General features: G+C 40.4%; 1 protein-coding gene across 3 annotated transcripts; it reads right to left on the bottom strand.

The window, feature by feature from the left end:
• Positions 1–294: 294 nt before the first annotated feature.
• On the bottom strand, positions 295–14,163 carry RB195_000400 (uncharacterized protein; the record flags this gene model as incomplete). 3 transcript variants are annotated; one of them, XM_064196725.1, is made up of 16 exons in its annotated part: positions 295–334; positions 2,974–3,047; positions 3,937–4,038; positions 4,104–4,225; positions 5,104–5,215; positions 6,245–6,350; positions 6,411–6,544; positions 8,444–8,546; positions 9,065–9,210; positions 9,267–9,359; positions 10,456–10,513; positions 10,570–10,657; positions 11,553–11,592; positions 13,523–13,716; positions 13,810–14,035; positions 14,107–14,163. In XM_064196725.1, the coding sequence occupies 16 exons, from the start codon at positions 14,161–14,163 to the stop codon at positions 295–297; spliced, it is 1,695 nt and encodes a 564-aa protein (XP_064052604.1). The 3 variants fall into 3 exon arrangements, with proteins under 3 accessions (XP_064052604.1, XP_064052606.1, XP_064052605.1); XM_064196723.1 differs by lacking the exons at positions 295–334; positions 2,974–3,047; positions 3,937–4,038; ... (2 more) ...; positions 6,245–6,350; positions 6,411–6,544 and adding an exon at positions 8,014–8,142; XM_064196724.1 differs by lacking the exons at positions 295–334; positions 2,974–3,047; positions 6,245–6,350; ... (8 more) ...; positions 13,810–14,035; positions 14,107–14,163 and having other exon boundaries at positions 3,904–4,038; positions 5,104–5,212.
• Positions 14,164–14,684: the final 521 nt, after the last annotated feature.

Here is a 14,684-nt window from a genome sequence, read left to right as displayed (position 1 = left end):
GGATATTTGACGAAGATTCAGAAAAGAAAACTGATTGCAAATTTTATTTTAATTGCTCCTTTTAAGTCAATCATTATCGTTTAAATCTCATTCATTTGACTCGTAAGGTGCTAAGAAAAAAGTAGAGATCTGTGGTAGAGCCAATTCTAATGATTACTCTTAAAAATAAGGAAAAAATTCGGAAAATCCCTGTAACTATAGAGAACTTCAAAAATTGAAATAGTTTATTAAGAATTAAGGTAACAGATTCGGTGTAATAATTTTTTCTTTCATTCGTATTAGCACATTTCACCATTACAATTCTTCTTTCGGTTCGGACATTTTTTTCATCTCACTGAAATAACAAAGAGGTTTAGAAAAATGTCTTTTGATAGAATCTTGATAGAATAAATAGATCTTTTTGCAAGAAAAATTCCATGCAGAGCAGATACAAAAGTTTTACGTGGTTGTAATTGTATATTTTAGAATAGCCCAAAAGTTCTTTCCTACTTTATAAAGGAAATTTAAAATTTAAAATTAAAAAAAAAATTAAAAAATCAAATTTTTTCACCAAGTGTACAACATTAATAGCATAGTTTCCATCATTGCGGTCAGGAGTAAAGCTTTTATTGGGTACAGCCTTGATGCCTGTATGTGCTGCATTGGTAACAAATAATTGGTCCCGAGAAAAATCTCAGATTCTACTATTTTTTATTATCTCACATACATATACATACATTTGCCGCATAAAGGATAAAAGGACGAAATGTCTAGCGTTAATCAATCCGCTTGGGATGCGCCACCTCGTTCACTTCAATTCAGAATCGTTTGAGGTTTACGGACGTGTAACTGGCCTCCACAATGACTTGCGGTGGCTAGCCGATGTGTCAAGTCAGTGTTTTTATCCTCCCAGACAAGTCAGTTCCCAATTTATCCACCTCGGAGTTCCTTGGGCGGTGCTAGGACGGAACCGTACCTCCAATCGATCATGTTGCAGCCACAGCGGAACCTCTTACCGACTACGCTACACCGACCCTTTTGTCGCATAAGGCTCTTGAAAAGTTTTGTTTTTCTGACGGCACCTTCTTTCCGAGTGTTTATACGTCAGGAAGGTTCGGACAGTGCACTCTTCTTACTTTCACCACACTCGTTTTCAAACCTCGGTTTGCTCTTTACAGCCTAGTACACAGATATCACCTCGACCAGACCCAACTTTGTGACGCCATCCATTTCTACCACAATTTTGGCTTCGAGAGAAGCCAGGCGCATCCCAGTCTAGTCCAGTTATACCGCGAGGGTGTCATCTCTTGCGAGAATTGTGTCTGGAGTTCGTCAAGTTTAAGAACAGCGACTAATGACAATTGAATGTCATTGTAAAAATTGGGACTTATGCGACAACCTATAACATGGATATGATTTTCCTGGATGATTTCGAGCGGTCGGGTCGGAAGTGGACATGGACAAGCTAAGGTATGGATGGACCCACATAGAGGTTAGCGACCACCCTTGACACTCCACTACTGCACGTTTTGTAGCGAGGATTGATAAGGTACGGAATCTTGGTCGATTGCTGTCCCACGAAATGTTTTTATTTGACCTTACGAGAAGGAAGAGCACACAATCTTTTCCTCTCTCTCTGCAAAGGAGGCTCGACTTTTCAAGATGCTAATCATTGGGAGTGAAAAGCGCGTCATACACGATATTCATGTGAAGAACAGATACCAAATGTTTCCGGATGAGGAGCTCAGGCCGGTCTCGAAGCCCAGCCTCCACCTCATGGTCTAGGAATAGAGTAAGCTACTGGGAGTCTCGCGCCCAATGCGTAAGTTATAAACGTCGTTCCGACTTCGTTCTCCGATTCGAAAGCTGAAAGCTCACGCAGAAAGCAGACCGAAATCGCATTCCACCACGAAAACACCCAACTATCCACAGCAAACTTGACTCATGCCGAGTTGAAAAGATGTGGTTTCCTTGTCACTTTTCTTCCCGCTTTTAGTCCAAACGTTGCTTTCTCCGATTACTGGCTTTTCAACCACTTCCGGTAGTTTCTAGGGTGGAACAAGGAGGGTGGGGTCAGGGAGGAACTGACTGATTTCTTCAAGTCCTAGCTTCTGGTTTTCTGGACAGGAGGATATCGACAAATTGCCGAAACGTTGACGTGGAACGGTGAATAGGGATGGCGCAAACATGTGATATCCAGGTCTGTTGACTTTTAAAATGTTTACAATGGATTGTAATTGAAAAAATTGGAAGGGACTTATGCGAAAACATATATCATAAACATATATTGAGCGTCGAACGTTTCATAACCGAGTGACTTGTTACATCGCCAGTGAAGGCGAGCACTCCACGGAGCCCAAACAACCTCTTCAGAGCTCTTTTTCCCATCTTTTATCGTTTCTTTTCCATGTATTACTGCTAGATGGGGATACAAATCTAATCAATGTCCAGAACCAAAAGGTTACGCAAACCCTACGAAATCCAGTCACGAACTAAAATCGAGATGATAAACCGAATGAAAAAAGGACGCAAAAAAAAACTATGTATTCCCATCGGTGCACTATTTTACAAAACAAAATTGAAAGAAGTATCAAAAGTGAAAAAAAAGCTGCGAAGAGCTCATTGCCGCTCATTTACAATACCTTCGATGCCGACTGTACATATGCACAACATACATTTTCGTACAGGAACACGGTAGGTGGTTATTATTTTTATTATTTATATATATATTCTTATATCTTTTACTTTTCATTTATTGCATTATCACGATAAACGAATTGAAAAGGAAACAAGAAAAACTATGTATTCCTTTCTGTTAAATGTACGGTTTGATAGATGGAAAAATAATTATTTTGGAAGGCGAGAAGGAAATTTTTGCAATAACTACTTGCATGATTTTAATTTGATCTCACAGATTATAAAAAAAATAAAAAAGATAAACAAATATAAGCTAGAACTTCTCAAGAATCCAAAAATACTTAATATTTGATGAACTTTCTGATGCGTATCCATGTTTCACGACAATTTTCGATGTTGTCATGATTAGCTCTCAGCCAGAGAGGAGAAGCCTAAAACATTGAAATTATTTTATTTGTTAACACAAAAAAAATTATTAATACTGCAATACAAAAATAGTTATTTATAATTGGAATACACGTGTTCAATACACAAGTTTTTTTTTAAAATAAAAACAAAGTTCTGGCTACAATTTATCCTTTGTGATAACTAGTAAAACTTTTTTTAAAGGTGTCACTAAGGTAACCGCTGATCGAAAATGAAAAAAAAAACTACATTCAAAAATTCGTCGTTGTCGCCAGCAACGACGGATTATGGTAGCAGTCTAAGATTCCATTCTTTTCTCTCATTTTTTCATTTCTTTTTCTTTTCTCGTCATTCTTTCATTCTCCTAGAAGGAATTCGAGATGCAAGTTCCCCTTACTGCGTAAATTATTGTTAATATGTTGATTTTTTGCGGCGTACGTCTACTGCGAGTAGCGCATAATTTTGAAAAGTGACAGAATGTCCTTCGAAGTCTAATTCTGCCTCTATCACAAAATCTTATGCACACATTTCTTTCGCCGTTATTAAAAGCCCAGAAGATGCGGTGCGTGCACAAGACTGGCGCGCCCCAATCGAACTCGTTGTAGAAAATAGCGCGCCGGAACGCCCGAAACCGTATCTTCTGGGGCGTTTTTTTACGGCAATTAGGTAGAAATGGACGGAATCTCCACCCTCTCCATAGTCTCCCATCCCGTATTCGAATACTCCACCTGAAATCCGTATCACCTCATATTCGTTGGGTGATGCCTTTAAGCAAGTCTAATCAATCAATAATCTTCGAGTCGTGTATTTTTTTCGCAGCTATTTAGCCAACGTAACCAATCAATAGTCCTCGAATCGTGTATTTTTTCTCAGCTGATGTAATCAATCAATAATCTTGGAATCGTTACAACATACTCGATTCACTGCTCTTTCACAAATAGCTTTTCCATGTACAAGAGGTACAGTTCGATCATCTTCTCCATGAATTACGAGCACAGGAATTCGGACATTACAGATCTAAAAGAGTTACAAAATGGGATTTTGAATTCGTATACAAATGAAAAAAAATCGAATAATCTTACTTGTTCATAGATAGAAAAACGATCCGCACAGCATGAATGTTCCTTGAAAGGCTGCTTAAGGCAAGCTCTTTCCCATAGCAATACTCTGATCAGTGACGTAGGAGGTGCTTGCAAAATAATCCCTAGAATAAAATAGGAAATTTTGTGGTTAGGTAAAATTTAGATACGTGGACTTTCAGTCGCTTGATGCAGATCTTGAAAAAGAAATTATGAGTAAAATTATTTTTAAGAAAAAAAATTAAATAAAAAATCTATTAGACAACTACTAGTCGCTCCGGGATCATCCGGGATCCGGGATTGTTCATTTGAGCTACAATTAATCTACAACTTTAACTACATTTTAACCTAGCAGTTCCATCTGGGATTTAACCAATAGTTTTGACTTCTTCAAAACTAATTATGGACCTATTTCCATGATTTCTGGTCAAGATAAAATTCAACTGATAAAGGAACTCGATCTTGGAAAAATACTTCGTCGTTCGTCGGCCTATTGATCACTACATCTCATAGAAATTACAGAAAAGAGAGAAAATATTAATAAAAAATATAATATAAAAACAATATATGATATAAATATTAATGGAAATAATAGTATTAATTTTAAAAAAAACGAATAGGTATGATTATAGTCGTTGTCTCAAGCATAGTCTAGTGGGACGATATCATTCCGGCAAAAATTTTACTTCCATATGAGAATATTTCTTTGGTTTAAATCCATACCGTGATGGTTGGGTGGGTCTAGACTTTATTATTTTTATTTATGTATATCATTTATATTTATTTATTTATATTTATTCTGTTACATCTATAAAACTAACGCGAATGTTCTGCTATTTCCTGACGCTCAAAAATAAAGGGAAAGAGGGATAGAAACCATGATTCTTATTGGGATTTAATTAGAAAAGAAAGAAAAAATGCAAAGAAAAAAATAGAAACAAAAGATAGATGGTAAACAGTAAATCAAAACACGATTATAAACACAGAATAATAGTACACTCACCGGCCGGAGGTTCAGGAATTGAACATGCCAGGTGTATTGAGGCAAAGCAACCTATCGAATATCCAAGAAGAACTATTTGTTTGGGTTTTAAAGATCGCTCACAAAGCATATGCTGAAAATATCACATCGGTACTAAAAAAAGTGCCGTTTTAAATGAAAATATCAAATCTAAGCGTAACTATTTCATGCATAACTGGTGTTTGGAATGGATGAGGCGTAGTCGGTAAGAGATTCCTGACTCTGACTGCACAACCGATCAACGGTTCGAAACCGCTGGGTGCCAACAAAGCCCCTCATCTAATCGCTCCGTGGTTAATAAATTGGTGAAAAAAGATTTTCAAAATAAGCAATGAAACAAGTTAGACCGATTATGTAAACTCACCAAACATCTTAAAGGCATCACCCCACGAATCTACGGAGTGGTACGGATTTCCGGTGGAGTATTCGTTTAAGGATCGTAGATTATTGAGAGAAGGGTGATTCCGTTCATTTCTTCCTAATTCCCGTAGAAAACGGCCCGGAAGATACGGCTTTCGGGTGTTCCGGCGCGCTATTTTCTGCAAGGAGTTCGATTGGAGCGCGCCAGCCTTGTGCACGCGCCGCATCGTCCGGGCCGTTTTTTACGGCAATAAGGAAGAAATGGACGGAATCACCCTTCTCTCCATACTCTACGATCCCGTATAAGAATACTCCACCTGAAATCCGTACCACCTCAGATTCGTGGGGTGATGTCTTTAAACTTTCAGCTAGACCGCACATGTGTGCCGGCTACGAGAATTTCTCTTAAAAAGAAAGGATGGCCTCAAAAAATCCTCGAAAAATCACTAACGGCAAAGTTGCGTAGTTGTGAGGAAATAGCAACAGTTGCGCAGTGGACATTTTTTGAAGTAAATTGTAGTAGGAAAGATTTTAAATTTCAAATTTTAAATTTCTTTTTCAAATTTTTGGCATTTTGAACGATCGATCGCGCTGTCGCAACGGAACCTCTTACGGACTGCAACGGCTAAAACCTTCATAAACTCCTCGTGCGCCTGTACTGTCGGCGGAAAGAAGAGATCCGGTGAAGCATTCAGGGAAATTTCAAGCCGTTTTTAAAGAAAAACAAAAAGGGATTTGTCTTATGGGCATTAAAAAAACAAACATCATAAACAGCTCTTATATCAGCTTTTTGGTTCGATTCACTCGGATGACCAGAACTAATTCCATATCCACTGTAATCGTAAGAGTACACGTCACATTTGTGAAATCTGAAAAGTATCCAATTTCAAATTTTGCATTTACGGATACGTATATACAAATGCAACGACCGTACGTAACTTGCCAAATCCTGCAGATTCGGAACTCCCATAAGATGATCACTTAAATCACTAGCGTTAGGATGTGAGTACAATATCGAATATCTACTTATTCCCGGAGATCGGATCCGCACGCATGCGATGTACTAAAAGAACGGAAACTTCTGTAGTTTCTTCTGTTTCTCACATGTAAACAAACAAACTGTGCGATTTTAATGCAGGATTTCAGAGAAAAGGTTGTTGAGCTGTAATTATTTCTTATGAGCATTTTTTAGAATGTACTTGCAACCCGTAAATGATGTCCAGGGTCTGCTCAACAATAGGGAAAAGAATTATAAGAAATATAGTTGGGTCAAAACGACGTGAAGCACGGACATTTGCGCAAGCGGCTGCGCTCAAAGAGGAGCGGTGGAGCGTAGCGGTTGGGATCGTGTTAGGATCCACGCTATCGCCACACACCTCTGCAGTTCGCCATGGTCCCACCTCGATTCCAACCGCTGTCTTCACCGCACCGCTTCCGAGCGCGGCCGCTTGCGCAAGCACAGTCCGTGCTTCATGTCGTTTTGACTCAACTATACGTCAATGAGGGACTCTTTGGAGCTCAGTAAATGCAGTTTTACTCGTTGATAAATAGATGAGGCAGCGCTTTGGCTGAATTTGCCCGAAGGGAATTTGAACGCATCACCCCACGAATCTGAGGTGGTACGGATTTCAGGTGGAGAATTTGTATACGGGATAGTAGATTATGGAAAGGGGTGAGATTCCGTTCGTTAATTCCCAACTGCCGTAAAAAAAACGGCCCGAAAGACACGACTTCGGGCGTTCCGGCGCGCTACTTTCCACGACGAGCTCGATTGGAGCGCGCCAGCCTTGTGCACGCGCCGCATCTTCGGGGCTGTTTTTTTTTAACGCCAATTAGCAAGAAATGGACGGAATCATCCCTCGGAACTTGACGTGGTTGGTGGTGTGGATAACGAATATAAACATGGACCCGCTCAATTTTCTATAATCATCCTAAAAAAAAAACGGCGTTTGTCCCTACTAGGTATGTTAACGCGCCCCAATATACATTCTCTGCTCCCTCCAGTAACCTATTCATTAGTTTTCATGAGATGGGTGTTTAGGATACCTCACTAATTCTTGACCACTCGTTCGTGGACGTGGACGGCGCGTGCACCGCTATAGCGTGTCCTGACGTATCTACTAGAAGCAAAGACGGTTCCCATGTCGTTTTTCAGGACGACTAGTGGAATCTGGGCGGGACCACGCTCAAATTCGTAGTGTAAGCCACAAACTCCATGGTTTCGATGGGACGCTGCTCATCTGTGCGTGTATTGGGACCTTCTTTTCTGCTCATCCGCTCGTGACCTCTTCTGCAAAGTGTAGTTGGCGTGTAAACGTGTGTCGTCAGGGTGAGGAATCGTGCGCGTCCTTGGTGGAAATAGGCAAAGGTCCTCTACACAGAGCTCCACAAGATCCTCGGGGTTCTCTTTGTTCCCTTGGATTTCTTCTTTAATACAATAGTTTGTGACTACGGATTACGGTACCTAAGCAGACTATTTTCTCGTTAGTGTTGCCGTTTGCTTAGCTCCTAAGGCGCCCCTAAGGCCTTAGTTCATAGGAAATTACTTTCTGTGTAACTGAGCACAACTAGAATGCTACACAGTCCTAATACTAAGAAAATTCCTTCTTTGCTAAGAGACTGGTAGCTGTTTTCCTGTTTCTGTTTTCTTCCGTAGTTTACCTGGAACGATATCGAGGCATCTCAAGGATAGAGGAGGGGATTGATGGGAAACGCATTGTATCAAAAATTTTCGGATTTTTTTTCGGAATTTTCGGAGCCATTTTCGGACCTTTGGTAAAGACAGGATTATCGGGATGTCAAGCCACAAATAAATTCTTGCCAAAATCTCGTTGTCATGGTTGCTCATTTTCAAAATGTTGCATAAAAGCACTCCTATGGTTTTGTGGGAGATGGAAGAATCATATTAGATATTCCAAAAATGGGTTTTCTAAAATCTAAGAACCATGAAATATGGACAAACATTGTTTTTCTTCGTTTTCACAACGAATGCTTCAACGTTATCAATATCATCGGCGCATGGATGCTTATGTCCAATTCGCCAATCGAGCCGTTCTGATGCTTTCCTGAAAATGTCAGCACCACAAATCGAAAGATTCCAAGACTACAGTGTCCGGAGTATCTAACAAACAATTATTCACAGCCTATATGACAAAAAAAGGAACAAAAAAAAAGGAAATGAAAATGCGGAAAAAAAAACATTAAGCGTAATATGTTGCATGTATAGTCGGGTCGAAACGACGCGAAGCACGATGCAGCTGCGTAAGCGGTTGCGTTCGAAGCGGTGCGGTGAGGATAGCCGTTGGAATCGAGGTGGGACCATCGGAACAGCAGCAATGAACGATGGTAGGAGGGGTCATCACTTGAACCTAACCGAGGCGCTCCACCGCACCGCTTCGAACGCAACGGCTTACGCACGCGCACGGTTCGTTCTTCATGTCGTTTTGACTATTGACTATATAAATTTATATATTATTATTTATTTATTTTTATTATTTATTTATTTGCATTATTGTTATTTTATTTATTATTATTATTTATTTATATACTATATAAATCATGTATTAATACATATACCACTCACTTGTTCGCATGAAAAACTTTGAAGAACTTCTTCTTTCGTTCCGCGATTTCCACAGCCTCCTTGTGACCTTCTACATCTTTTTTTATTCTTGGAGGACCGTCATCGATGTAAAAGAAATATTCATTTGGAGGAGGCCAAAATGCTACCTTAGAAAGCGAGAATGCTAAAAATGAAAATCTATTCTAGACAGAACCGAACTTACCTGAGGCATAATGTAGCAGAGTGGAGGACAACAGATAATCCAAAAAAAGCGCTTCACTCTAACCAAGGAAATGTTGAGACGCATAATTCTTTCCTGTAAAGAATAAGAAGTATTCCTTTATCACTAGCTATTGGCTGTGTTGATTTTTGCTTTGCTTTCCATTTTTCAATCAAAAGTGGTCAGTCTCAATTTATCAAACTGTTTTTTTTTCATCACATCACATCCTTGGCCTAACCTCCACTGTGGTCGGGTCAAAACGATCTGACATATTGTGCAATTGCGGGAGCGGTTGCGCTCGCCATGAAACACTTGCTAACTCCATGAGGTCGCAGAGCTACAGCCACTTCTTGGTCGCAATACAGGTGACCACAGACGAAGTCAGGTCATTTCAACCCGATTTTAGATTCGTTTTTATACGACTATGGGGTCGTGGAGAGAGCACTTTTGAAAATTTCATTTTTAGCTCCTCGTTCACCCACAGGAATTACTAACAACTACAAGAAGAGGACCATCTATCGTGAATTGAATGAGCTGTTCAAGATTCCGTGTTTGTAGGTAGCCAACGAGGTCAATAATGAGATCAGTGTAAAGATACGACCCGAAAAAACATCCCGATGTCCCAGGAGAGTGGGACAATCCCGCTAAGCAAACTTCAGACAACGGTTACCGTCTGATCGACTAATGTAAACAGACCTTTAGTTGAACTGGTCCTAAATCCGAACACTTCCAATGAGCAACGTACGCGGCTAGCAAAAAAAAAAACTCTGACTCAGTTCGAGACTTTGATTTGTTCCCAAAAGCTGAGGATTAGAAAGTCTCTCAGAAATAATAGAAATGGAACAAAATGTTAAGATTTCATTCTACGTCTAATATTCATGAGATGACAAGGACCATCCGTTTAATACGGATCGAGGAAAACATGCGTGACTCTTGGGGAAACGCCAGTTTAAAGGCATCATCCAACGAATCTGAGGTGGCATCACGGATTCGCATTTAAAGTTTAAAGGCATCGCAGGCGGGGCGGAGCGCAAACGTTGCGCATTGCAACATAAGCCGTCGTAAGAAACATCATACCGGGGTCGTCCTTTTCTCGTGTGAAACTAATACCACTTTGTTTAGTTTCTGCACGAATATGCTCAGTTATCGAACAATATCACATTGAAAAAAGGATAATCCTGGCAAAACACACCTTGAACAAGAGCCATTTGGTTACAGGACAAATGCATAACCTCTCCAAACGACGATTTCTGTTTAAAAAAAAACAATTATTACATAAGACTCATGAATGAGTTGGACTACTCACTTATGTTTTTCGATACTTTTCAGGAATCCCCTTTCACCTCTGATTGTGCGGTCGTCAGCGTGAGTACCAATGCGAGTCTTAGCATGCACTTAAATAAATCGAAAATAGAATGAAAAAGAAAATTCGGGCTTTGGAGCATAGAGATGCCTCTCTCGCACCAGTGGACTGTTGTTTTGTGTTTATTTTCAAAATTTTATTTTTTTTCTCTTTTTCTTGTTTTGGTAAGAAATGATTTGCTACTGCACACGAGTTATAGTCGTGTCAATCGCTTCAAGCACTGTCGCCAACGCAGCGCCGCCACTTGGAACGTGGCACATATTGCGTTGTTGCGTAAGCGACTACGTCCGAAGTGGCGCGGTGGGACCTGTGGTTTTATTTGATCGGAGTGGGACCCTTGCTAGCTTCATTCAGACTGCGAAGTGAGCTCTCGTTCATTAACTCTGTAACCTGCTTGGCTTCAGCGCACCACTTCCAGTACAGACGCTTCGGGTCGTCCTGACCGGACTATTCCCCAAGTCAGAAAAACATAAATCTTACAACTTATTGGTCTTTTGGAATATTAGACACAAAACTACGTTGATTTTGAAAATATTGAAAACTTGAGAATATTTCAAGGACATCTAGATATATGACAGGCATACTAGCGGTTTGTATTGCAAAACGTGGGTCTGTGTGTGAGCGAATAACTGCAAAATAAATTAGAATATGTATATGTATATACTCTGAATCTTATCTACGAACTTTAGTAGCTCCAAATTTTTGGTCGAAAACTCCAAATCTCGTTTTCAAGAGTTTTTACACATCTTCTTTCTACTTTACCGTAATTTCTATTCAATGAAGTCGTGATTGATCACGTCGCGATGCGCCACGACTTCATTGAATAGCAAACAACTTCACTAGCTTCTAGTGAAATCTATTTCTGAGAGTTTACAATTATTATTTTTGAAAGATTGAACTGTAATTTAACCGTAATCCAGTCTTACCAAGTGTCGCTCGGAGTGACATTTTTCGGCACGTTTTTGGCTGAAAAATAATGATGAGTGAGAACGCAGTCCTATTGAAACTTGAAATTTAGCAATGTATTTCTCCCATAAAGGAGACTGACATCCGGAAAGCCACCGTAAACAGGGTGCTAGGACTCTGCTAAACGACATAAGCTAGTTAACGAAGCCTGAAGTTATGAGTAAAAGGTCAGCGCCAGTAGTTTGGTGGATAGCATCCTTAACAGAAGTGCAAACTTTTCTGATTCGACTCTTCTGTGATATCGCACTTCTAGATTTCTTCTTTCTCTTCTTTTTTTTTTCTTTCTTTTTCTTTCTTCTTTTCTTTTTTTCTTTCATGGTTTTTTTTATATTATGACCTAACATCGTGGCATATTATGGCGGAATTCAGCATCTCGATGGATGGTATCTGGTAATGGTATGGTTCAATCAGAAATCTCCACAGGCACGAGACTCTGTCAATTGATCCTTAGCACCCCGCGGGGAAGCAAAGGGACAAAAATAGGGACAACGGCAGACAATATCCAGCTGAAGTATATTGCTGGATATCCAGAAACGAGCAATGCATGGGCTAGAAATTTTCAACAAAAGAGAATTGCCCAAAATTCTTGACCAAAAAGGAAATCTGAAGAATGAATCAGTAACTCTCATGTAAGTAAAACTGAAAAAGTTTCGTACTATGTTCTATTCTAGAAAAAAAAGTATGTTCGTAGGTTTGGTCCCCAAAGAAAAAATACAGGACAATTATCTTCGATTTGTAACTTTTTTTGTTCTTTCTCCCTCCATACCTCCTTCCCTCTCGTCTTAAATCCATTCATCCTTTCAGACGTTTGCCGGCATACGAGTGATGTTGTCGGCAATTTTCTTTTTTATTTTAAAGACAGCATTCCACGAATCTGACATGGTGAGGGAATCCACGGAGGAAGCTGGGGATGAGGTTGTAGATTGCACGACCCGAGGTGGTTCCGCTCATCGCTCCTGAATCGTCATAAAAAAAAGTCGCAGCGGGACCGCTTTATTTCCTATGACGAACGTTAGAACGCGCGCCTATGCATGGGCTCCGGTCCCCTCCGCAGCCTATTCATTGGTTTGGTTTTACTTGATTAGGGTGGTGAGGACCTTACTATCTTCGACCGCTTGCACTTAGTCGCGGCGCGTGCGCAACTGTGGCGCGTTGCAGCTGAACTCGTCATTAAAAAAGCGCGTCTTCCACGACTTTTTTTACGACTATGAGTGATGATCGGAACCACCACGGATCCAGCAAACTACAGCCCTATCTGCAGCACTTCCCTTATACTTCCTCACCACGTCAGATTCGGGGCATGCTGCCTTTCAGCACCGCTAGGGAAAGGGTCACTTGACACGGTTTCACAGCGCAAGACTTTCTAGACTTGTTGATTGACCCATACTGGAACAACTTGACGAGTCGGATGACAATGAAGAGATGTGGATCAGTGTCAGCTTTTACCATCTTTTTCGCTGACGCGCCGAAGAAAAGCTACATTAAACTGTCAGGAAAAGTGCATCGAAGCTTCCATCCTGGACCAATAGAAGTTTTACAAAGAAGTTTATACCTCCCAAAAAGTCGTTGTTAGTAATTTCAAGACCAAAATTGGCCCAAAAACGTTTAAGAAACATCACAAAAGGATCCTAAAAGGAAGGGACCAGCTCTCCGAGTTTACAGTGACGAAGAAGGTCATTCATGGTAACTCGCAGTTCGAAAATCCACCCTCGCTGTACATGAGAGTCGCCCGGTTGAGGACACCGTAATGAACTAGACCACATCGTCGTAACTTTGCCACAGATATGTCTTAACAAAGTTCTGGATGGATTGGATCACCGTCTTTCTCAAGAAGAAATTTCATTTTCATGTACTTTTAACGTAGAAAAGAAACCCTCATTAATTATTTCTCAACCCAGTAGCGAATCGACGTAAAGATTTCAAATCTCACCTCTTCCGAATCGATTTGCGTCTGTTCTACACTGTTGTTTTTCTTATTCAGTTTGAAACCTATTCCATATTCTTTGCTTCCCTCTTTACTTCCGTCTTTGCTTCCTTCTTTGCTCGCCTCTGATTCGTGAACGTTAAAATCCTGATCCGTTCCTGATTCTTGTGTTTCGTTTGTCATTGCAGATGGATGGATCTCTGTAAAAACCAATAAGCCAATAGAGTTGAGAAAAAAAAAACATATCAAACAAAATCAATGGAGCAGAAGCGGAAAAATCCAAGTCAACGGACCATTTCTATCACCATAATCTTCACCCGCTCTTCCCAATCTGCTATTGGTATCCGCAGTGATTTTTTGTCCCGAATAATCACTTGTTTCTATTATTTCATTTCTGATCACTTTTCGTAGAGATGATTGTTGAGTATTTTCTGCAGTATATTCTCGTGGTAATACTTCATTTATTTTCTCATTTTCATTGGAAAAGGACAATACAGGAATGGGAGAAGTTTTCTCATCCTGGAAGTACATTCAAGGTACCAATTTGAACTTGTTTGATCAAAGAAATAAGGTCCACGTAATCGTATTACCAGGAGGTGTTTGCCTGATTGCGCTGAACTGCTAGTTTTTTCTTCTTCCTCCACCATTTATTTGAATAACTCCGGCTCCAACAATAGGTGTGCACACTCCACCTTTCTAGGACAAAGACATTTACAAAATGCGGCTAACTTTCCTGAGAATATCAGAAATGATACAGCTTACCAATGGTAAACAAAAGAATAATGTATCAACCGCAAAATGATGAATGTTCGGTTGATGGAAAATTACGCCAAAAGGCATCACCCGACGAATCTGGGGTGGTACGGGTTTCAGGCTGGTAATGGTCCGATTCGACCGAATTCGTCGAAAACCCATTCGGACAAATTGCAGGCGGGGGCGGGGCGCAAGGGTTGCGCATTGCAACGGAAGCCGCCGTAAGAAACAGCGTTCCGGGGTCGTCCGTTTACACTGATACAGGGAGAGATGAACGGAATCAACCTCTTCCCTACAATCTACGACCCCGTATAGGTATTATCCGCCTTAAACCCGTACCACCGTAGATTCGTGGGGTGATTCCTTTAACGGTTCTATGGAAGATTATTTACTCCAAACCAAGGGGTGGACCGTT

The sequence above is a fragment of the Necator americanus genome, chromosome IV (genome assembly GCF_031761385.1).
Source record: "Necator americanus strain Aroian chromosome IV, whole genome shotgun sequence".
Lineage (NCBI taxonomy): Eukaryota > Metazoa > Nematoda > Chromadorea > Rhabditida > Ancylostomatidae > Necator > Necator americanus.
The sequence above is the reverse complement of the archived record's forward strand: the minus strand, read 5'-3'. Positions and strand labels throughout refer to the sequence as shown.